Raw genomic sequence first — 25,289 nt, 5'->3', positions numbered from 1 at the left:
TTTGCCGCTTTTCACTTTTTTCAGCCTATGCATGGGGTTATTTTTATTCGTTCGTTATGCTAATAAAAGTTCTGTCTATATTTTATTCGTTTATTATTCTAATAAAAGTGCTGTCTAAATAAAAGTTTATTGTCAGCGAGTTGTTTTTTTTTTTTTTTTTTGTCCATTCCAGCAATTGACGCTGAATTGCAATTGACGCTTATTTCGAAAGTGAAAGTATGTCATTTATGTAGGCTAAGGTCCGTTTTGAAGTTTTTATTTTATATTCGTCTCTTTTTAATTGGTTTTATCTCATTTAAACTTTGTGTAATTTATTTAGGCCTATTTTATTTTCTTATTCGTTAATAAACGTTTTATGGTTCTTATTTGTTTGGGCCCACATTTTGCCGATTTTCACTTTTTTCAGCCTATGCATGGGGTTATTTTTATTCGTTCGTTATGCTAATAAAAGTCTATAAATAAAAGTTTTATTATCAGCGAGTTGTTTTTTTTTGTCCATTCAAGCAATTGACGCTTATTTCGAAAGTGAAAGTATAACGCGCACGCATTTAAAAGCTATTTAACCCCCCCGCCCTGCCCTCCACGGTGACACCGGGATTACCGGTGTTGTCACACGTCGATTAACCGGTGGGAAATTTTCCTCACCGCGGCAACCCTATCACCCAATGATTCTATCGTGTCTACAAACCACGTTTTGTCACGAAAAATCACGGGATAAGACGAACCGGAAATGATGCAAAACAGCACCCAGCGAAGAAGAGAAGAAATCAAACACGCGAATATGGACGTCAGACAGAAACTAGTGCTGCACACTGTTTGCGCGATGATTCGCTCTGAGAAAAAAGCGCAAAAAACGATAAAATAAGATTTACCCCGTGACCTCAACCCATGCCTTGCTCTGATTGGCTGGAGCTCATGACATCACTAAGGTTGAGTCGCGCGTAAGCTCTGGATATCTAGCATGCTAGATATTTTTCTGGGCTCGGCGAGGCGTCTGCGAGCGTCTTTGATGCGTTGTTGGCTCTTTCATACTAACAGATTGCCAAGCGTTCATTGGCCGCTAATCCCCCACGATTTGCACGCGATAACACCCTGACCTGTCGGCGACTCAACGATTTGCAAAATCGGGCTTAAAATACTGTAGTGTGAACTAGGCTTAAAGGGATAGTTCACTTTGAAATTAGTTTTTGCTATGTTTTATCTTACCTCAAGGGCATCCAAGATGTAGGTGTCTTTGTTTCCACAGTATTTTCAATTTTGACATTTTTCAGTCAAACCGTTCTTGTCTGTCAGTCATACACTGGAGGCTAAAGGGGTCCACCAAAGAGCATGCACAGAGAAGTCAAAATTAAACATGATTTAATGACTCGTAAATGTAAGTACACATTGATGGCCTAAGACACGAAACGAGCGGTTTGTGTGAGAAAACGAACAGTATTTATATCGTTTTTACCTCTTGTAATCCAAGCGATCTGAATCAGTTGTGCAATGTCCAACTGAACCGAACTGAATTAGTTCAATGTTACGCCGGAAGTGATCGCTTGCGTGTGACGTCACTCAATATTTACACGGAGATTTCGGAAGTTTTACCTTTTACTAAACATATTTAGATATACCGAAATCGTCTTCCATTGCGGTTTCCCGTATATCTAAATATGTTTAGTGAAAGGTAAAACTTCCGAAATCTCTGTATAAACAAAGAGTGACGTCGGCGCGCAAGCGATCACTTCCAGCGCATGCGCAGACCGAAGCGCCCGTGCCATCAGATCACTTTATCATGGAGGTAAAAACGATATAAATACTGTTCGTTTTCTCACACAAACCGCTCGTTTCATGTCTTAGGCCATCAATGTGTACTTACATTTACGAGTCATTAAATCATGTTTAATTTGGACTTCTCTGTGCTGCTCTTTGAGGTGAACCGATTGAGGACCCCCTTCACCTCCAGTGTATGACAAGAACGGTTTGACCAAAAAATATCAAAATTGAAAATGCTGTGGAAACAAAGACACCTACATCTTGGATGCCCTTGAGGTAAGATAAAACATATCAAAAATTAATTTCAAAGTGAACTGTCCCTTTAATGTGATTTAACAGTAGTAATGTTATGGTGATGATGGTGGGGACTATGATAGAGGGGATGATGTCATGGTGAAAATAAAGAACTGTAATAGTAAATATGTTGGTAATGATGTGTTTGTGGGAGTGATGGTGATGAATAATGATAGTCATGATAATTATGGTGTTGATGGAGGTGATGGCAATGATGTGGGTGTGACAGTGAATGATGTTGATGTTCTGATGGTAAAGTGATGGTAATGATGTGGTTTTGGTGATAATTGTAAATTGAGCATGATGATGTCATGGTGTTGATGATGATGGAAGTGATGGTGAAGTGATGATGTTTATGATTGATGAAAGTGATAATGGTGTGATGGTAATTATTATAATGATGATGATGTCATTATGGTGATGCGATGGCAATGATGATAACGATGTGATGGTGAATTAAAGGTAGTGATATACTAACTGATGGTGGAGTACTGATGGAGGTGATGCTGATAATGGTGTATTTGTATTAATAATGGTTAATTAACGCTAAATTGATACTTATTTATAAGTATTATAATTCTGAATTGCACATATAATATATATTCTATGATTTATCACCTAGAGCAGTGACAGAAATGACTTTCCCATTAGGAGTATTCTTTTTTTTTTTTAAGTTAATCTAAGAGTGATGTTTTAACCCTAACCCTAATGTCCAAAATCCTTGCTTTGCAAATTATGGATACAGTCAGCAAATCACCTTTATAAAAATGGTCAAGTATTTAAATCCAAAAGAAGCAATTATGGGATAGTTGACATGGTCTCTGCTAACACTTCAGGGCTACATTGTCGTTGTGTCTTTGGAAAACCTCAAATTCATAATTAGAATATTGTGAAAAGGTTTTCATAGCTGTAAGCCATAATCATCAAAATTATAACAAATAAAGTGCATCTCACTTTGCATGTAATGAGTCAATAATATATATTAGTTTCACCTTTTATGTTGAATTACTGAAATAAATGAACTTTTGCACGATATTCAATTTTTTCAAGTTTCACCTGGACAGATTGTGTCTGCTTCCTGGACACTATAGGAAGATTGTCCCAGAGTTTTGGTGCTAAATAGGAAAAGTATCTTCCGCCAGCAGTCGATTTTGATATTCTACCCAGATAGCAAACTGACATTGAATCAACGTGGAAATATGACATCGAAACAACGTTGATCTGACATTGTTTTGCTCATCGAATTAACGTTGAACCAACGTCAGACGCGTCATTCTTTCAAAACTAACGGAAAATCAACTTGAAATCAACGCGTTGTTTCAACGTTATGAAAGCAAACCAATTTTCGATTTTCATTTAGCTTTGAAGAATGCCGCGTCTGACGTTGGTTCAACGTTAATTCGATGAGCAAAATCAACGTTGTTTCAATGTCATGAGAGACGTCGTTTCCACGTTGATTCAATGTCAGTTTGCTATCTGGGTAGGTATCATCAACTGGCCGAAATTTTGAGATTGCAATAGACGTGAAGGACGATAATACATTAAGAGCTCGCTCAAATACTGCGGAGCTAAACCATTTAGTGGTTTGTATTGTAAGTAAGTAGTTAGCAAGATTTTAAAATGTATACAATGTTGAATAGGAAACCAATGCACTGCAGTGATGACAGAAGCGGGCTATGGTCATATGGTCATACTTCCTGGTTATGTTTAAGAACTCGAGCGGCTGCGTTTTGGACCAGCTGTAGTTTGTTTATTAAGCGTGCAGGGCGGAGCATTACAATAATCTAGCCTTGAGGTCATTAACGCATGAAATAGCCTAATTGTTCCGCATTTGTCACTGAGAGCATATTTCATAGTTCAGATACATTTTTATGATGGATGAATGCTGTCGTACAGATGCTATAGACGTGGCTTTCAAATTAAAGATTAGTATCAAAGAGCACACCCAAGTTCCTAACAGCAGATCATCCATCAAGTCTTAGACCGTATTCAAGGTTATTAAGTGCCTGTGGTTTTGGTTTAATAATTCGAATCTGTGATGTATTTGATAGCACGATTGTGGTGATTTTGTAGTAGTGATGATGATGATGATGACAAAGTCTCTGTCCTATGCAGGTCATGTGTTGTTTGGGCAGGTGGTGGATCACATTGACTCTCTGCTGGAGGAATGGTTTCCAGGCCTTCTCGCCACTGACGTCCATGGCACTGGGGAGACACTGCTTAAGAAATGGGCTCTGTACAGCTTTAGCGATGGACAAAACTTCCAGAAGATGCTGCTGGAAGATCTACTCTCCAAGATCAGCGCAGGTCTCTGTCCATTCTGTTCAAATTCTGGAACTATTTTATTGATAACCTGCTGTATAAAAATGTGCTGTCCTGACTGGTTGCTTGTCTGCAAGATGGTTTGCTGGTGAACCCAGAAGACCCCAGCTGTACTCTGCCCATCTCTCAGATCTCACCGGACCTGGTACTGAGCGACCAGCTTCCCAGCACCATGCTGGATCCAGAGCAGCTGGAGATGGAGCTCTCTAAAGAGTATCTGTTGGGTGAGTACATGAATGAACCCATAGCCCGAGACACATACAGTAATGCCTGTAGGACACCTTGTGATTGTCAAGAAAGAAAGTAATGCAATTAGAAACTAAAGGCCAATTTATACTTCTGCGTAGGGTGCGCGCAGTAGGTACGGTGTAGCATGCGCACAGACGCGTATCATACCGCGTATTCTTCGCCGTCGCCTGACGCGCACCTCCTTAAAAATGTAACTACACGTCGCGACGACGCGGACCGCAAGATCTGTGATTGGTCGGCTTGGTAGCATCGCATTTCCTCCTACGCATTTCCGCACGCACCGTCTCCTCCGACGTCTTCTCTCGTTTCTGCTGTCAAATGATTAATCGCGATTAATCGCATCCAAAATAAAAGTTTGTGTTTACATAATAAATGTGGGGGCACTGTGTATAATTATTATATATATATATAAATACACACGCATGCTTGTGTATATTTAAGAAATATTTTCATGTATATACTGTATAAATATTCATATATAATTTATATTATATAAATATAAATATTATATATATATATATATATATATATATATATATATATATGTAATATATTTTTCTTAAATATACATGCATGTGTGTGTATTTATATATATACAAAATAATTATACACAGTGCCCCCACATTTATTATGTAAACACAAACTTTTATTTTGGAAGCGATTAATCGTGATTAATCGTTTGACAGCCCTAGTAAAATGAACTGTTTTTCCACCTCAATAAGCTCCAACTCCAACATGATCCGCTCTCTTTCAGTCGCCATTGCTTGTAGTAACCTAGCCGCGAGGAATTTAAACAGTGGAACATTAAAACCCTCCGCCGCCAACTAGCGTTTCGGAGCAGTACTGCAGAGCAACCAAGACCTGAACGCAGAAGTATAAATGCTCACGACGGCGTCGCCTACGTGCGTAGCCAATGGCGTACCCTCGACGCAGAAGTATAAATTGGCCTAACAGTCTTTTTTCTTCTTCCTGAAGGGGATGGCGGTTTCGGGTCTGTATATAAAGCGGTGTACAAGAACGAAGAAGTTGCTGTGAAGATTTTTAATAAACATGCATCTGCGCTTTATGTTCATCGGCTGGTACGACAGGTAAGATATGTGATGGAGAAAGAAACCAAGCTAGTTTTAGCTTGCACCAGAGAATGTCTAGTTGAAGAGAATTGGGACTGGCTGGTTACTTCCGGGTTCTGGACTGGCTGCCCAAACAGCAAACTGACATTGAATCAACGTGGAAACGACGTCTCTCATGACATTGAAACAACGTTGATTTTGCTCATCGAATTAACGTTGAACCAACGTCAGACGCGGCATTCTTCAAAGCTAAATGAAAATCGAAAATTGGTTTGATTTCATAACGTTGAAACAACGCGTTGATTTCAAGTTGATTTTCCGTTAGTTTTGAAAGAATGACGCGCCTGACGTTGGTTCAACGTTAATTCGATGAGCAAAACAATGTCGGATCAACGTTGTTTCGATGTCATATTTCCACGTTGATTCAATGTCAGTTTGCTATCTGGGTGCAGTCTCTGTCCATGCGGGGGCGCTCGCGGTCGAGTGCAGAATGAATGGGAGTCAATGGGGTTTCACCCCCAGAAATCCACTTTTCTCAGGATGTAATTTTTTGTCAAGTAATTTGAAAGTTGCATTCAAAAGGGAGGGCTAAGATAATACACTCAGCTGAAAATTGCATTTTTATTGCACTTATCTGTTTTAAAAATCCGTTCAAAAATGTGATGACGTCACACAATAGCAGAATGCTAGCGTGTTCCAGCCAACAACGGCCTAACCTGTAAGACATCGAAAGGACATAAGTACTCGTTCATTCGACTTTTGGCCTATAATCTATATTAAACTTGCGGAATCAACAATAAAATCTATGTTGATTTAACGACAAGCAGGTGAAAGAGACACATTTAGCCGTTTAGCCCCATAGACTCCCATTCATTCTGCTCTCGCCCGCGATCACCTCCAGTGGAATTCTAATGGAACTGCAACCAAGATGAATAGGAAGTGCCAAGGCTCTCCGTTAGACGGGCTGTGCTTGCACCTGGTTGGGACTTAAGCAAGCCGTACAAGTTGTGTCCTAGTTATAGCATCAGTAGGCTACATTGTTGGTGTATTTTCTTGAAAATGGTTTGTCCCCAGGAACTGGCAGTACTTGGCCGACTGTGTCACCCCAGTCTGGTGGGGCTTTTGGCCGCCGGTTGTAACCCGCACATTCTGGTGATGGAACTCGCCCCATGTGGCTCTCTGGACTCGCTGTTTGAGCGTGAAAATGGTAGTCTCAGCCGCAAACTACAGCACAGGATAGCACTGCATGTGGCAGATGGCCTCAGGTGGGTACGCAAAAACGTAGTCCCCTTTAAAGCTACAATACCTAAGATTTTATGCCGCTAGAGGGCGCTACATACAAACAACAACAACGGATTTGCTTGATGACGCCGTGGAGGAACGCGGAATGATGGGAACTGTTGTTTCCAACTCCACCGTGGATAAATCAGACTATAACTGTTGCGTTTAATGACATGCTTGTTTTTCATTAAACATAAATAACCGCAAGAAAAGTAAGGTTTAAAAGTAAATTAGTTATCACAGATGTTAGGGGAGAGCCGGGACGGTTGAAACACTTTTCAGATAAACGTCGTTTTCTAAGATACAGCCAACAGTTCACATTCCGAGAAGTATTCGCGGTGAATATGACCTTACGATTTTTCACATCATATGCATAAACAACAAGACATTCTAACAATAATTAGGGCCCGAGCACTAACAGTGCGAGGACCCTATTGAAACTGTTAGGGTTATTTTTCTTTTTTCTGCAAAGTAAGCGCCATTTTCGGGGCCACAACATGCTCAAAAACTCACCAAATTTGGCACGCATGTCAGGACTGGTAAAAAATTTTGTGGGTTTCGCGGATGGGCGTGGCAAAATGGCTCGCTAGCGCCACCTAGAAAATTGGAAAAAATTATCCCCTCGTCCACGTTCAACCTACATGCACGAAATTTGGTGGGGATGTGTATCATTTCCAGACGCACAAAAAAGCCTCAAGAACCCATACCCTAAACTCGACAAGAAGTCCGCCATTTTGAATTTGGCAGCCATTTTGGGACGATTAACACACTCCGTACTTTAACGAACTCCTCCTAGGGATTTAGTCGGATCGACTTCAAATTTCTGCTGTACCTTCTGAAGGCATTGACGATGTAAAGTTGTGCTATCTGCGCGTTTTCGTTGATGGGCGTGTCCGTGGCGTCGATGATTCGCCATGAAACAGGAAGTTGTAGTAACTTGGCTGTAAATGCCCAGATCTGCACGAAATTTTACACTTTCGACAAGAGTCCCTCCCTAAACAAATTTACATGCCGATATTCACCCACAGTCATAGCGCCACCTGCTGGCAACAGGAAGTGACCTTTAACGAAGCAGTACCCGCCGCTTGTTTGACCGACATGTACGAAATTTATGTGGTACATCTATCATGACCAGACGCACAAAAAAATCCTCTTGGAGAGATGCCCTAAACTTGACAGGAAGTCCGCCATTTTGAATTTGGAGGCCATTTTAGGACGATTTACACACTCCGTACTTTAACGAACTCCTCCTAGGGATTTAGTCGGATCGACTTCAAATTTCTGCTGTGCCTTCTAAAGCCACTGACGATGTAAAGTTGTGCTATCTGCGCATTTTCGTCGATGGGCGTTTCCGTGGCGTCGATGATTCGCCATGAAACAGGAAGTTGTAGTAACTTGGCTGTAAATGCCCAGATCTGCACGAAATTTTACACCTTTGACAAGAGTCCCGCCCTGAACAAATCTACATGCCGACATTTACCCACAGTCATAGCGCCACCTGCTGGCAACAGGAAGTGACCTTTAACGAAGCAGCGTAGCAAATTCACAGCCGCACTGGCTGAGCTGCAAAATATACAACGCGGCCGCCTCAGACTCCAACGTGCTACAGGTGCGAGGGCCCGCCCATCGCTGCTTGCAGCTTTAATACTAATTGTTTTGCATCGTTTACTGACATAATATTTGAATACAGAACACAGCGTCACTCACCTGTCAAGTAAAACACTGCAAGATCGGCGTGTCTTTCTAGTTCGAGTTTTTCACGAAGTTCTCTCAATTTAGGAAATACCACACCGATGTTGAGCTGGTTTTATTTCTCTGGGTCGTTTGGTTGACCTGTTCGTTGACGTTTGTGTTTATGAGACTTGTCTTTGTCGACAGAACCAGGTGCAATCGCTGAAGAATAATTGTGCTCCGTTCCATAACAAATGCGCGAAACAAGCTGACGTTTGTTGCTTGATAGACGCTAACGCACAACTACAACTACCGCATTTGTCCAGGACCCTGGACAAACCCCTGCTCAGACGCCCCGTTTCCTTGGTTAAAATCTCAATTTTCTCGCGATTTAAACATTGTTTGAAACATTTGGAATATTGTAATTTATCATCTTAACTAAATATATAACACTGGCCTTGTGATTTTGGGATATTTTAATGCAAAAATCTTAGGTATCCCACCTTTAAAGAAATGTTCAGGGTGCAAAACAAGTTTATCTGTGATGCGCTTTGTATCCAAACAGATATTTGCACTCTTCAATGATTATCTACCGAGATCTGAAGCCACACAACGTTCTGTTGTTTAACCTGAAGACGGATGCTGAGTTCATCGCTAAAATCACAGACTACGGGATAGCACAGTACTGCTGCAGTATGGGCGTCCGCAGCTCAGAAGGCACACCAGGTCCCTCTTACTTTCCCATAATACCCATAATAAAAATACTTTTAGATATTCTAATGTCGATCTTAAACACTTACAGGTTTCCGAGCTCCCGAGGTCGCCCGAGGTAATGTCATCTATAATGTCCAGGCGGATATATTTTCATTCGGTCTGCTCTTGTATGACCTTTTGACCTACGGCGAGCGGATATCTGATGGGATGAAGTTTCCCAGTGAGTTTGATGAGGTTGCTGTGCAAGGAAAACTACCAGGTAACATGCTGGATATTAATCTCTCAGTTTTAATCAACTTTTTTCATGAATAGATATTGATTCTCAAATCCCAAGAATCAGTGTTGTGTACTCGAGACTCGGTCTCGAGACTATATTTTAACGGTCTCGGTCTTGTCATGGACTTGTGTGCATTTTGACTCGGAATTGACTCGTACTCGAACAAATTAGGACTCGGACTTATTCCCGAGTCCACTCAAGTCCATTTCAAAATATGTCATGATTATTACTGTATGTTAATAATTCTTTAAATTGTTTTTTGATTGAAACGTCCAATGATTGCTGACTTTCTTATACGCAACTGCGCATGACTTGAGACTATAACGTTCGCGGCGCGCAAATGCAGCAGGGCCCAGGTCAGATGTCTAGCTCAACTATGTATTGAAAATGTCTGCCTTATCATCCATAATTTAGTTTGGATATAAGAGCCACACATAATTTGTGTGCAGTACAGTTATGTAAAAGAGCACTTTCTGATTGTAATAATTGTAAGTCCTAATTGTAATAAAATTACCTTTACACCACTATGTGGCCTTTTTACCATTACAGTGTACATGATTCCATGGTATATTTGGTTTAATGTTTGAGTATGGTGCCAATTTTATTGTTACCACCAAATATTTTACATATTCTTGAAGATATATTTAAGTCTGGTTTGAGACCCAACCTTAGGTTATCCAACCTCTCTGGTCTCAGACACGACTCTCTTTGGTCTTGGTCTCGACTCAGACTCGACTGTCTTTGGTCTCGGTCTCGACTCAGACTCGACTCTCTTTGGTCTCAGACTCGACTCTCTTTGGTCTCGGACTCGACTCTCTTTGGTCTCGACTCGGACTCGACTGTCTTTGGTCTCGGTCTCGACCGCGACTCGACTGCCTTTAGTCTCGGTCTCGACTCAGACTCGACTCTCTTTGGTCTCGACTCGGACTCGATTCTCTATGGTCTCGATTCGGACTCGACTCTCTTTGGTCTCGGTCTCGACTCAGACTCGACTCTATGGTCTCGGACTCGACTCTCTTTGGTCTCGACTCGGACTCGACTCTCTTTGGTCTCGGACTGAACTCTCTATGGTCTCGGTCTCGACTCAGACTCGACTCTCTATGCTCTCGGACTCGACTGTCTTTGGTCTAGGTCTCGACTCGGTCTCGACTGCCTTTGGTCTCAGACTCGACTCTCTTTGGTCTCAGTCTCGACTCGGACTCGACTCTCTTTGGTCTCAGACTCTACTCTCTATGGTCTCGGTCTCGACTCGGACTCGACTCTATGGTCTCGGACTCGACTCTCTTTGGTCTCGGTCTCGACTCGACTCTGAACATGAAGTACTGAAAAACTTTTTTTCTCAAACCTGGTCCTGGAAGGCCACTGTCCTGCTCAGTTTAGCTCCAACCCTGATCAAACACACCTGAGCAAGCTAATCAAGGTCTTCAGGATCACTAGAAACTCACAGGTAGGTGTGTTTGATCAGGGTTGGAGCTAAACTCTGCAGGACAGTGGCCCTCCAGGACCGGGTTTGAGAAACCCTGCCCTAGACGGTTCTTGTCTGGAACGCGCAGAGGAAAGAAGTCTTGAAGGTGAATGTTCTGACGGAGGAAAGTTGTTGCAGAAGGTCCTTAAATTGGCGGGAACACGTTCGGTTGTTCTGAGTCTCTTTACAGCAACCTTTTCTTTGTCTCAGACACTATTTAGCAACTTTCTGAAAGCGTTGTGATTGGCTGTTGTCTAAACCCTGGAACACACCTAGCCGACGCCGACGAACTAGCGCTAATGAAAGCCAACTGTGTTTGTTGCCTCTCGTCGGGACAAAAGCTGCACTTAAACACACCGAGAGAACGGTATGCGTAGATATATTCATCTATATCCGTCATTCCAAAAGGAAAACCGGCACCGCCGGCCGCAGATACACACACCGTAAACAAAGCAGCGCGTGCTTACCGTTTTGAATATCAATCCTGCTAAACGCTTTCTTTATTCCACTCTGCTCATGTTAATATTGAAATATACGCCAAGGAACACTTGAGGTAGCATAACATAACATAAGACGTAACATAAGAACAGCCTTCTATCTTTACCGTTTTGACTTCTTTGCTTGCTGTTTTGCGTTTATTCTCGTGCTTTCACTAAGCTGAACAGCCAATCAGAGTCCTCAACATGTCAATTCAACATGTCGAATCGGGCGAAACAAAGCCGACGAGAACTATTTTCAGCCGACGGCATGGAACCGCGCGGAACACACATAGGAAACTTAGTTGGCCGACACACAAAAACTGCCCAATGGCCGACCGTTAGTTTGTTGTGTTCCAGGCTTAAGGTTTCTACAGTATAGCCCCCTCTGGCGTGAGGGTTATTTGCTTAGTTTAAAGTTCACCATAAGAACAGTGTCTTTAAAGGGATAGCTTGCCTCAAGGGCATCCAAGATGTAGGTGTCTTTGTTTCCACAGTATTTTCAATTTTGATATTTTTATGTCAAACCGTTCTTGTCTGTCAGTCATATAATGGAGGTCTATGGGGTCCACCTCAAAGAGCAGCACAGAGAAGTCCAGATTAAACATGATTTAATGACTCGTAAATGTAAGTACACATTGATGGCCTAAGACACGAAACGAGCGGTTTGTGTGAGAAAACGAACAGGATTCGCCCGCACCCTCAGATCACTTGGACGTGGCTGTGGTTACACGAGGTAAAAACGATATAAATTCTGTTCGTTTTCTCACACAAACCGCTCGTTTCGTGTCTTAGGCCATCAATCGGATTAAAACGGGAATGTGTCTCCCTCGTCTGATCCGATCGACCGAAATATATCTTAATACCAGTTGTAAACAGTGTTAGGGGTTAACAGTCTAAGGACCCAGAACCAGATATGAAGAATGAAGACCCGGAGTCAGAATTATAAAAAATGAAAGAAAGTTTACTGAACATAGTTTGCCATTTCATCAGCAGAAGTCAGCTTCAAGACTCCGCCCCCTTACAGTTATAAAGATCACAGCAGTTATACCGTTTCCAAGGTCTAAGCTACGTCATTGCTTACACGTTGAATGATTCTCATTGGCTGAGAAATAGATAAACACAGTAATTTTCCACACATACACAGATAGACGAAACATATCTCCATCGATGAAGCACGTCATGACCTTCCAGGTCACAGATTTGGGTTGCTGGCGCCAGTGTGTCCAGAACAGCAACTCATTCAATCTCCAATAATGGCAGTGGTTCCTTAACCTGCAACCAAGAAGACTAGCACTGAACTTTAGTCTAACTGGAGTAAGACTTAAACATGGTGCCTTAAATTATTGGCTTCAATGAACCCTTTATGTTTTAACACTCAAACACAAACCAAATCCCTATTTTCCTATTATTTTCACTGTTACTGAGCTCCCATCAAGAGCTCCCATCAAGGCTAAAGAGAAGTTTGAGCGGCTTATTATCAGTTAAGTGTACCAAAACATAATGGTAAAACATTCACTCGTTTGGGAGAAAAACAGATTACATTTGCTCCTCAGAAAGCAAATATAATAGAAAAAATAAATTTTAATAGAACAATTAAAGTTCAATAAAGCAATGCTCAATATAGCTTGACCATCTGTACAGAGAAGTGTCATATGTGTTGGACAAATGTGTTCACGACGCCTTTAGGATCCACAAACATTTCTCCTGAGACCAGAGAAAGTGACAAATGGCCTTGTGCACCTAAAAAAAGCTGGTGACTTACATCAGCATGCATTTAAGAATATGATTTCACAAGCAAAAGCACAAAGAATACATTTATGTCAATAAATGATTAAAGGACAACTCCGGCGCAAAATGAACCTTTGGTCTAATTACACATTGTTACCTAGTCAACCGTTATCTGAGATTTGTTTTCATGATTGCCGAATGTAAATAGTTTTATCTATAAAAACAGTTTAGCCTATAATGCTAGTATAACGCTAGTCTATAGGGCATAGAGTAATGACAAATAAAAATCGCTTTTTATTACCTTTAACAAGGCTCAAAATAGCCCCACAGTAACACGGTAGCACAATAATGATCCATACATTCAAACCGAAGCATTGAGAACTTTGTCAGTGTCCATACCGTTTAATAAGAAGATATTTTATACACACAGTCAACTTTGCGAATACAGGAAGAAGCCATCTTTGAAAAATAGTCTCTACCAGTCGATCTACGAACGCCGATCCAAGCGCGCTGGTGAGATGTGAATAAAGTGATAATGTGAGCGCGAACAGTAGGCAACATGTACATATTAAAGAGAAGAAAATGGTTCGTGTTTGTGTTTCTTCCGGAAACAATGGACCATATAAGATTCTGCACAGTTCAGCGCACTTGGATCAGCGTTCGTAGATCGACTGGTAGAGACTATATTTTAAAGATGGCTTCTTCCTGTATTCGTGAAGTTGACTGTGTGTATAAAATATACACGAATATACATAATATATATAAAATAATATATAAAATATACACGAATATACACAAAATATACATTAATAACGTCTATAATCACTGATATAGATCCAGTTAAAGATTACGGCTGTTCTCCGTGGCCAGGGTTTGAGTCTTTGATGAGGGAATGTTTGAGAGAAAACCCTCAGGACAGACCAACATCTACTCAGGTCAGTAGGTCAAACGAACCACTTCTCTGCTCATTATAATGTGAATTCAGTGCAAACGTGTGAGTAATTCAGCGTCTCTGTGCACGTTTTAGGTGTTAGATCGTCTGAATTCTGCAGAGATGCTCTGTGTGATGCGAGAGCTGACTCTGATGAGTTTGCCAGGCGAGTGTTTCACCGTGTCCAGTGCGGACGGAGGGAAAACTGCACGTGTGTGGATCGGGGGCGGCAGTAGTAGCCAGAAAATGGGCTGTGTGACATCACTGGATCTGGAGACAGGGGAGAGCTTAAATCAGGTACTAAAGAGTTTTAAAAGACTGTTGACCCAACAAATGGCATGAATTATACTGTTATACACTAAGTTTTCTTGCTAAATACTATTTTATCTAAACAAATATGATTCTATCATCCTAATTTTCAGTTGTTCACTTTTGAAAAAACTTGTTGCTGATAATTTACTCACCCCCATGTCATCCAAGATGCCCACGTCTTTCTTTCTTCAGTCGAAAAGAAATTAAGGTTTTTGATGAAAACATTCCAGGATTTTCTCCATATAATGGACTTCAATGGGAACCAAACGGTTCAAGGTCCAAAAGACAGTTTTAGAGCAAACTGTTCAAAGGGCTTTAAACGATTCCAGACGATGAATAAGGGTCTTATCAAGCGAAACGATCGCAAATATCAAAGTTGAAGTTTTATAAGATCAAATGCTCGCCTTGCTCTGTTCTGTGATGTGCGTTCGTGACTCTCCTGTTCGAACTCGTTCATCTAAATGAACAAATCCTTTTCCGAATCAATTCGTGAATTAACCAAATGACTCGGAAAAAGATTTGTTCATTTTGATGAACGAGTTCGAACAGGAGAGTCACGAACGCGCATCACAGAACAGAGCAAGGCGAGCATTTGAGCTTATAAAACTTAAACTTTGTTTTTTTGTTTTTTTTTAAATGAGTGATCGTTTCGCTTGATAAGACCCTTATTCATCGTCTGGAATCGTTTAACAGCCCTTTGAACAGTTTGCACTGAAACTTTCTTTTGGACCTTGAACTGTTTGGTTCCCATTGAAGTCCATTATATGGAGAAAAATCCTGGAATGTTTTCATCAAAAACCTTAATTTCTTTTCGACTGAAGAAGGAAAGACGTGGACATCTTGGATGACATGATGGGGGTGAGTAAATTATCAGCAAAAGTTTTTTTTTAAAGTGAACTTCTCCTTTAAGTTCACCCACAATCCTTGAGAAATAAACTTTTTTTATATATATAAAAATAAATCCTATCATCATTTACTCACCCTCATGTCGTTCCAAACCAGTCTGACGTTCTCCTGCAGAACACAAGAGAAGATATTTTGAAGAATGTTGATTACCAAACAGATTTTTGTTTTGTGTCTTTTGTATGGTATGTTTTGCCCATACAATGGAAGCCAATGGGAACTGAAACTGTTGAGTTACATAAAATACTTTAAAGCTTATTTTCAAAAGAAAGTCATACTGGTTTTAAAAGACATGAGGGGGGAACACAATGGTGGTCAATCCATTTACCAGTCAAGTTAACAGTGTTCTCCCTATTTTAGGAGATTGACAGCAGTCCTGTCCTCTGCATTGTGATCGTCAGAGCTCCAGGGTCATGTGATGACTGGTTAGTCGCTGGGACACAGTCGGGTTCGCTCTTCATTATGGACACCATGAACTCAGAGGTTCTGCACTGTCTGAAGAGTGTGAATGACTCTGTGACGTCACTGTTCTTTCACACTGACCAGCACAGGTGATAACATCCAAGTTTCTGAGTGAGAAGTCACATAACTTTTTAAAAAAAGATGTTCCTTAATGTGAGAGAATGATTTTTCAATTTTTCAGATGCTTAAAGAATTACCTTTTGGTCGGGACAGCGAATGGGACACTAGTCATTTATGAAGATTCAGTCTTGAAGGTATTAATTATTCAAATGATTCAATGAATGTGTACAGTATAACACATAACCATCTGAGAATGCCTTCTTTAATCAATAGTAAAATTATGTAATATAATTGTTACATACATTACCATTCAAAAGTTTGGAGTCAGTAACATCTTTATTTATTTATTTTTTTTTAAAGAAATTAATCATTGTATTTTGCAAGGCTTCATTAAATGAATGAAAGTGACCATAAAGACATTTATATTATTACAAAAGACTTCTGTGATGATGAGGTTCAGTGTTTGGGAGGAAGATGACTGGGGACTTTTATTGTACACACTCCAAAAAATAAACCAAACAAAAGACTCTTTCAAACTTCTCTTTCCAATTGCTGACGGCATACGAGTCCTCGTTCCGTCAATATTAGAAACTAGAAACAATATATCTAGTTTTCCCCACATTGTTTTTAACAAAAAACAGTATATATGGATGAAATGCTGAAAATTCAGGTTTGCCATCACCGGAATAAATTATATATTTTTTTAAAAATGATATATTTTTTGGTCCCACTTTATATTAAGTGGCTTTTTGTTGTTATTTTTTTTTAATCAAATAAATCCAGTGTTGATGAGTTTGAGAAAGCCCTAAACAGCACTTTGTCAGACCCCTGATATATATATGACGTTTTATGACTGTAGGTAAAGAATGGAGGTCTCATGCCCAGATAGGAAAAGCCATAGGCAGTCCCTCCAGGATTTCACGATTTTTTTGTGTGATTTTTGCGATCAAAATGACTGATTTTGTGGTGGTAATTTCCAAAAATTTGTGAAAAAATTTGCGATTTATATATAACATTTGCCATAATAGTAGTCAGTCCTTTCAGAAAAACACGGAGTTTTTTTGTGATTGTTGCGGGCAAAAATTGATTGATTACGCGCCCCGTTTTCTTTAAAAATGTGATGGAATATGTGGGATATTTATGCAATTTTATGCGATGGAATTGCAGGAATTTGCAAAAATTGAGGGAACTTGCAAAAATTGTGGTTTGATGAAAAAGAGAAAAAAAGTGATTCCCCCAACATCCTGTTCTCACTAGGCTAATGTAAGAGTCATTTCTTATTAATTCCTTTGATAAGCAAGCATACTACATCATAAAAAGTGCTGGGAATATTTAATTTCTCATCTTGTTTTATTTCAGACTGTAACGAGTGTAAATAAGGTGTGGCCCCTTTAAGAGCTCTCTGCAGTGTTATATGTGCGCCTCAAACGCCCCATGTGTGCGGGTAATTTCTGTTTGATGATACTTCTTTTATCTTATGTTGTTTATTAAGTAACGATGTGACGGTAGAACATGTGACAGACCGTTATACGAGTTCGATTTGTGAGATGTCAATCGCCTACGTGAGTCTGTCTGGCGTCGCGTAATTGCGTCACTTCATAACGTTCCCATGGAAACAGGGGGAAATGGCTGCTCTTGTGTGAAGCAAACGCAACATTTCAACTTTCTGCTAAGATACATGTGACGAAAATGCGAGGATTATGAAATTATGCAAACCCCGCATATTTTGCACGGAAATCGGCAATTTATGCGGCGAAAGTGCGGCGTATTTGAAAAAATGCGGCCCCCGCATAAATATGCGGACTTTGGTTGATTTTGCATTGAATTCAGCGATCGCATAATCGCGTTTTTCTGGAGGGACTGCATAGGTCTTTATAATTAGGCCCAGTGAAATTAAGTACATTGAGAATAGTAAGGGACCTAACACAGAGCCCTGAGGCACTCCTGGGTGGTTAGCTGATGGGAATTTGGCATTATGGTAAGACTTATGAAAGAAAAGTGTACTCCCTGTGATGTCATGATCAGAGATTGTGTTGAATCGGCATTTGTTAAAAGCAGCAGACAAGTTTAGTAAGAATTAGGATGGAAAAGTTGATGGAAAGTTGTTTGGTTTTTTTTAAGAAAAAGTTTGAGAAACCCCTGATATATATAATATTATATGACTGTAGGTAAAGAATGGAGGTCCAGTGAAGACCCTCCAGGTTGGTGATGTAAACACTCCTCTGATGTGTATCGGCCCCTCCAATCACCCTCAGGAGCGCAAAACGCTGTGGGCAGCCTGCGGCACCAAGGTGATCTGCCTTACGGTGGATTACAACGTCTATAGCAGCATCGACACCAAACCCAAACAGATCCTACCGTAAGACCCCTAACCCTTCTGAAGACAAGCACAACTACACCTGTCAATGTAGCACTATAAGCATTAGGTTCGTAAACTGACCTTTTCTGCTCAAGGTAAATATACTGTATACAGTACACTAAAATTCATATGTGCCTTTTTCTTGCTCCCATTTGCCACTCATTGAAAAGATTTCCATTAGATGGAACATGTAACAGAAAAGGTATGCACCATTGTGCTAAAAACATATGACTAATGAGTTTTCAACAGTATCTGTTTGTAATGTGTAACTGAAATAGCAATACCTGTTAATAAGAAGATGGTGTCTACTTACTTTTTGTCCAGCCACACAGTGTACTTGGCACCAAAGTAACTCTTGCTCCGTTAGTGTTTAGTGTTCTGGCATGCAGTCTGACACCGTGTCCTGTTCAGAAATCCAGTTGTCCTGTTGTCACAAGTATCATATGCACGTGGATTATGCTATAAATAGGTATCGCTCAGCATCCAGTGTAGACCGTATCACTGATTATAATAGGGTATATTTGCTTTTTACTAGTCGTGCTAGACTAGTAGCGTCCAGTGAAGACACGGGATGGATAATGTGCTAATATTGTGGTGTGATGTGTTCACAATATTACCACAGGTAGGAATGACAGTTAGAGCTGGTTACCTCATGCCCAAATAGGAAAAGCCATAGGCCTTTATAATTAGACCCATTGAAATTAAAGGGGTGATGAACTGAGAAATCTAATTTTCCTTGAGCTTTTGACATCTAAGAGGTCATCATATTTAGGGTTGGGTATCGAGAATCGAGTATCGATTGGAACCGAGACTAACTTTTCGTTTTTCCCGGAATCGTTCAAAAGTAAAAATTTCGATTCCTAGTTTCGATATTCACAGTCCGCCGAGCGGAAGAAGAAACCGCTGAACAACACCAACGAAGAAGCGTCTACCGGAAGTGTTGGCATAACCGCGCGAGTCGAACATGAGTAGCTTACGTCGGCGGTCCAAAGTGTGGCTTCACTTTTCTAAAAAATAACGAAATCTCGGCAAAATGCAAAATTTGTGACGAAAGGAGTATTTTTACAGAAGGAGTATTTCCTTCAGAAAGGCCGTTGGTTAGCAAGGTTAGCTAAACTTTTTTGACCCTGCCTCTTAAAAGAATCGGAATCGAGAATCGTTAGGAACCGGAATCGAAACAAGGAATCGGAATCAGAATCGTTCAAATTCAAACGATACCCAACCCTAATCATATTATAAGTTTCAGAACTGGAAACGTCCTTGTTTGTCAAATAAAAAGCTTTTATTGACACCAGCCTCAGCAAACGACTCGTTTTTCAAAGTGGGGAACTATGACGTCAAAGAGGATAAAACCCCACCCCCGCAGAAGAAGATCAACGCCTACTTCAACACGCCGGTTTAGCCCCGCCCAACGATTCGCGCATTACACGCATAGCTAAATAACATAGATGCCTACCTCGTGATGACAAACCGGATCGCGCTACCGAGTAATACAGAATATTGTGCAGTGCCTGGTTGTGGAAGAAGCTTCCTCTGGATTCCAATATGACCGCATGGATAAACTTTATTTTTAATGATGTTCCAGCTGATGAGGTAAAACATTGTCCGTCTGTTCGCTTCATTTCACTGAGGATTGTTTAGTAAACAAGACTGGATTTCAGAGCGATTAAGAGTAACGAACGTGCTGTGCCGTCTATATTGGATCTGACGGGAATTGTGCAACACACGGACTCTTGGTCGAACATGTATGGGCGAATCATTCCGGTCGCCATTTTACAACATTGGACGTTTTCAAAACAATTTCCCCCAAGTGCACCGACGGGTGAGTCGAAACTCATTATAATATGCAAAACTGTTCTCCATTCACAGCAGTGGGCGTTTACTTCCAAGTCTTCAGTGCGAGACGCCCATAAAAACCGAGCGTTTTTCAGCTAGGCTCAAAAGTTGGGTACAAAATAGCCTATTACTTATTCATTTTGATGTTTTTGAATGCAAAAACCAAGCAAACGTCATAAGTTGACCTCAGATAACAATATAATAACATTTAAAAAGGCAGTTCATGACCCCTTTAAGTATAAAGAGAATAGTAAGGGACCTAACACAGAGCCCTGAGGCACTCCTGGGTGGTTAGCTGATGGGAATTTGCCATTTTGGTTAGACTTATGAAAGAAAAGTGTAGTCCCTGTGATGTCACGATTAGAGACAGTTGATCAGAGATTGTGTTGATTCGGCATGTTAAAAGCAGCAGACACGTTTAGTAAGAATTAGGATGGAAAAGTTGTATTTGCCTGAATGTGACATCAAAAAGAATTGTGGTTTGTCAGTTAAGCGACCGCTTCCATGGAATTTCTTGGTGACGTTGTTCAGTTCTTAAAGATGTTAATCTGTTTGTTTAGGCAGCTGGGTCGAGTCAGCCGTGATGCGTGTATATCACGGTTAGCGGTGGACAAACATGTGTTCGTGAGTAAAACAGGAAGCCACACTGTGGAGGTCTGGGATAAGAAGACTGGGAGGATGGTGAACCTCATCGACTGCATGCAACTACTTGGGTGAACTCATTTGCACACTTTTGACTTTCTTTTACATCTGCTAATAATCCATTTAACCAGATCGGATCACAAGACATTAGCACTACAATACAAGTAAGGTCCAAGAAGTGTCCAAATTGTATTGTGGCTGGATCACACACACGGGAGAGAGAGAGATCCAAGTGCAGGTAAAGTTATTGGGACAATCCGTACGCACAATCCAGTCCAGGCAAAGGTTCAAAACACCAAAAGGGCAATCCGCAAACGTAAAACAGGCAAAATCACGACATTAAACAAGGACTCCGTGACAAACACTGAACTGACAGGGTATATATGCACACACAAGTGCTTAACGAGGTGACAAGAAACAGCTGAACACAATGAACACTCGGTGACAGAGAGGATCATGGGAAATGTAGTAAACCAAGTGGGGGAAGAGGAGCTTTAGTGGACACCGGGGAACATAAACCGACACTATGACACTGGATCACTCACACCACATCAGTGTAATCTAGTACGATTTGTAGTGTAATCTTGTTTAAGCTGGTAGATCCTGGACATACGTGAACCTGTCAATCAACAATTGCTTTTGATCAAGGAGGTTAAAGTTTGCAGTTTTAGAAAAGAACTGTCCAGTGACCATCAAATTTAGGATAAACACATATAAAAATTTGGCTCATGTCAGCATGCACCGACACTGATCATGTGAAGCACATCTGAAGTTCATTTGTTGTTTGACTAAAAGGACAATAAACATTTTCTATGAAACGTAGGCTATGAAAATAGGGCGATTAATCGCTTCCAAAATAAAATTTGTGTTTACATAATATGTGTGTGTACTGTGTATAATTATTTTGTTTATAAAAATTCACACACATGCATGTATATATTTACGAAATATTGTATAAAATACTAATATTTATATTTAACCCGCAGGTGCTCTTCGGTCATTTTTGACCAAAAAAAATTCTGTTTTGAAATTTTATTGGAATGTTATGAAACTTGGTGACTTTTATAGCATTATGTATGTGAATACAAAAAAAAATTCAGGTCATGATCCGAGCAGGCTAAGTGGTCGTAAAAAAATAGTCACACTCGTGGTCTTCGGTCAAAAATGACCGACCCATAGGAAATGAATAGGAAATTGACAAAAAAAATAAAATTGTCTGAATTTTTGTACGTGCAATCTACAAATCGGCCATAATTAAAAAAAAAAAAAAAAAAGTACACCGCAGGAAAGGGGTGACACTCTACATCATCTAGAGTGAAAAACAGACAAAGACACACATACAAACACACTTTTATACATATACGCACCAATAAATTTTGATTACAAAAAGTATGTTTTGAATTTTTTAAAAGCACAGCTTCATCGCAATGTTACGAAACTTGGTGACGTTTATGGCATTATGTATGTGAACACACAGAAAAATTGAGGTCATGATCTGAGCATGCTAAGTGGTCTTAAAAAAATAGTCACACTTGTGGTCTTTGGTCAAAAATGACCCCCATAGGAAATGAATGGGAAATTGACAAAAACACAAAAATTCACAATTTTTTTTTTTTTTAAACATTTTTTTAATAAAAATTGTTTTTGAGATTGTTTCAACTATATATTCAAATCCACCAAAAAAAAAAAATGTTCATAAACAGCTGGGGAATTCGCATGCCTCTCCATAGAGAGCTGTACATGCCATCTAGTAGTTACACCATGATTCTACGCTTTTTCTCTATACTGTAACCAGATGGTGCTAATTTTCTTCAAAAAAATATTTTTTTTCTGAAGGCCTAGACTCTTTATTAAACTAAAATATTGCATTAATATTTTTTTGAATAAAATAATATATAGAAAAAAAAATATATTTTTCCATGGCAAAAATAGACCATAAATATTGCATAAATATTAATAAATTCAATCAAATTGTCTCAAAATACTTACACAGAATTACAAATTATAAAAATTATAAATTACAAAGAATAAATATTATAGAACAAAAATAAATTGCATTGGTTTTACTGGGATGGAGGAAATTTAATTTTTAGGTGTCCGGTCACTTTTGACCGGGAAGATAACAAGTGTGACTCCGAAACGAAGAGGACCTCAGGGTTAATATAAATTATGTTTAAACATATATATATATATATATATATATATATATATACAGTATATACATGCAAATATTTCTTAAATATAAACAAGCATTTTTGTGTATTTATATATAGAAAATAATTATACACACTGCACACATGTATTATGTAAACACAAACTTTTATTTTGGATTAATTGCGATTAATCGTTGCCCAGCCCTAGTTTTGACGCATCACTTTCCCAACTTTTTGTACTTTTGTAACACCGCTTGTGAACAGATCACCTGAGGCAGATGTTAAAAGTAGGTTTAACTAACTTCCTAATGTACGATATGCCCACCACAGATTAAGTTCCACCAAAAAGCCCAAAGCCCAGGATGAGGACCAGTCTGGACACGAGGTGCCATCTTTGGCGATCGTGAAAGCTCTGTTGGTCCAGCACAGTGGTACTCTGTGGATTGGGACTAAAAGCGGACGCATGCTGTTGGTGGAAGTGTCCAGCTGTCAGCTCCTGCAGACCTTCAGCCCTCGCTGCGACTCCATACGCTGCATGGGCTCCGTGATGCTAGGTACACTTCCTGTTCCTGTCCCTCCAGTTACTTAGAAAGTGTCACTTGTTGGTAAATAATTTGGTGTCCCTTGTGAAAAAGTAGTGCACTTGTGATGTACTTCAAATCTTTTGTATTATTATTCTTTTTTTTAATAGTGTATTATTCTAAATATATATTTTTAATAGGGCTGTTAAACGATTAATCACGATTAATCACAACCAAAATAAAAGTTTGTGTTTACATAATATATGTGGGTGCACTGTGTATAATTATTTTGTATACTGTATATATATATATATATATATATATACATACACACACATGCATGTATATTTAAAAAAAAATATTTATACATAAAATATTTACATTTATATATAATATTAATTATATATAAATCTATATACAGCATATACATGAAAATATTTCTTAAATATATAAAATCAAGTGTGTGTATTTAGATAAAGTATATAAAAAAATTATACATAGTGCACCCACATATGTTATGTAAACACAAACTTTTATTTTGGATGCGATTAATCGCGATTAATCGTTTGACAGCCCTAATTTAACTTGCAGATTACATAAAAGGCCACTTAAGTGTACTTAAAAGAGAGTCCACTTTCAAAAACAGTGAAATAATTACATAAAAATACACAAGTCCTGCTGATGTTGCTCAATAAAGCACACTAAAAAACGTAACACTTAACTTAATAAAGCACTTAATATACATTTAAACTATAATAAATTTGAATTTAATTGCAATTAAGTGTCAGGAAACATTGCATTCATTTCACACTTAAGTACATTCTTTTTAAAGGATTTGTGTCTGTAATGAGTACTCTTTTTAAAATATGCTAAAGTGTACTTCTTTTTCACAAGTAATACAGTTTGATATACCGTTTAAAGGGCTTTAGTGGGTTTTAAATTAAGCATCAATTGTTTTAACTCAGAATTAATGTCATATGTACTTTATGTTCTTGTGCAGACATCCTAAACCGAAAGAATGTTGTTCTAGTATTGGGTAGACGGCAACGCATGCCACAAGACCAAATCAAAACACAATTAGGTAAGAACATTTCAAGTATGGAAATTGAAGGAGTTATTGAATAGTTATTTTATTTATTATTATTTAAAGGGATAGTTTACTTAGAAATTAATTTTTGGTATGTTTTATCTTACCTCAAGGGCGTCCAAGATGTAGGTGTCTTTGTTTCTGCAGTATTTTCAATTTTGATATTTTTAGGTCAAACTGTTCTTGTCTGTCAGTCATATAATGGAGGTCTATGGTCACCACCTCAAAGAGCAGCACAGAGAAGTCCAAATTAAACATGATTTAATGACTCGTAAATGTAAGTACACATTGATGGCCTAAGACACGAAACGAGCGGTTTGTGTGAGAAAACGAACAGTATTTATATCGTTTTTACCTCTTGTAACCACAGCCACGTCCAAGTGATCTGAGGGCGCGGGCGTGTACGCCACTCATTGTTTACACAGAGATTTCCTTCACTGTGAAGATCTAAATATCTTTAAATATACAGGAAAGCGCAATGGAAGACGATTTCGATATATCAACAGACAACGTTGATTTTTTTTCGCAACTGCGCGAGAGATCACTTCCAGCGCTCGCACAGACCAAAGCACCCATGCCTTCAGATCACTTGGACGTGACTGTGATTACAAGAGGTAAAAACGATATAAATCCTGTTCGTTTTCTCACACAAACCGCTCGTTTCGTGTCTTAGGCCATCAATGTGTACTTACATTTACGAGTCATTAAATCATGT

The 25,289-nt window shown here is 39.4% G+C and overlaps 1 protein-coding gene across 3 annotated transcripts in view; it reads left to right on the top strand.

The window, feature by feature from the left end:
• lrrk2 (leucine-rich repeat kinase 2) overlaps positions 1–25,289 on the top strand; it is a 90,561-nt gene that overhangs the window by 60,648 nt on the left and 4,624 nt on the right. For all 3 annotated transcript variants that reach the window (XM_089127719.1, XM_089127718.1, XM_089127716.1), the window contains 14 exons: positions 4,168–4,359; positions 4,452–4,598; positions 5,599–5,711; positions 6,768–6,958; positions 9,211–9,371; positions 9,448–9,618; positions 14,143–14,243; positions 14,336–14,536; positions 15,815–16,005; positions 16,098–16,170; positions 18,145–18,335; positions 20,732–20,884; positions 23,297–23,520; positions 24,488–24,568. In XM_089127719.1, coding sequence (XP_088983845.1) covers positions 4,168–4,359; positions 4,452–4,598; positions 5,599–5,711; positions 6,768–6,958; positions 9,211–9,371; positions 9,448–9,618; positions 14,143–14,243; positions 14,336–14,536; positions 15,815–16,005; positions 16,098–16,170; positions 18,145–18,335; positions 20,732–20,884; positions 23,297–23,520; positions 24,488–24,568 — 2,190 coding nt within the window. The remainder of the gene's footprint in view (positions 1–4,167; positions 4,360–4,451; positions 4,599–5,598; positions 5,712–6,767; positions 6,959–9,210; positions 9,372–9,447; positions 9,619–14,142; positions 14,244–14,335; positions 14,537–15,814; positions 16,006–16,097; positions 16,171–18,144; positions 18,336–20,731; positions 20,885–23,296; positions 23,521–24,487; positions 24,569–25,289) is intronic.

Source organism: Pimephales promelas, chromosome 25, assembly GCF_988280905.1.
Source record: "Pimephales promelas chromosome 25, fPimPro1.hap1.1, whole genome shotgun sequence".
In the NCBI taxonomy this organism is placed as follows: Eukaryota; Metazoa; Chordata; class Actinopteri; order Cypriniformes; family Leuciscidae; genus Pimephales; species Pimephales promelas.
This window is presented reverse-complemented; position numbering and strand designations above follow the sequence as displayed.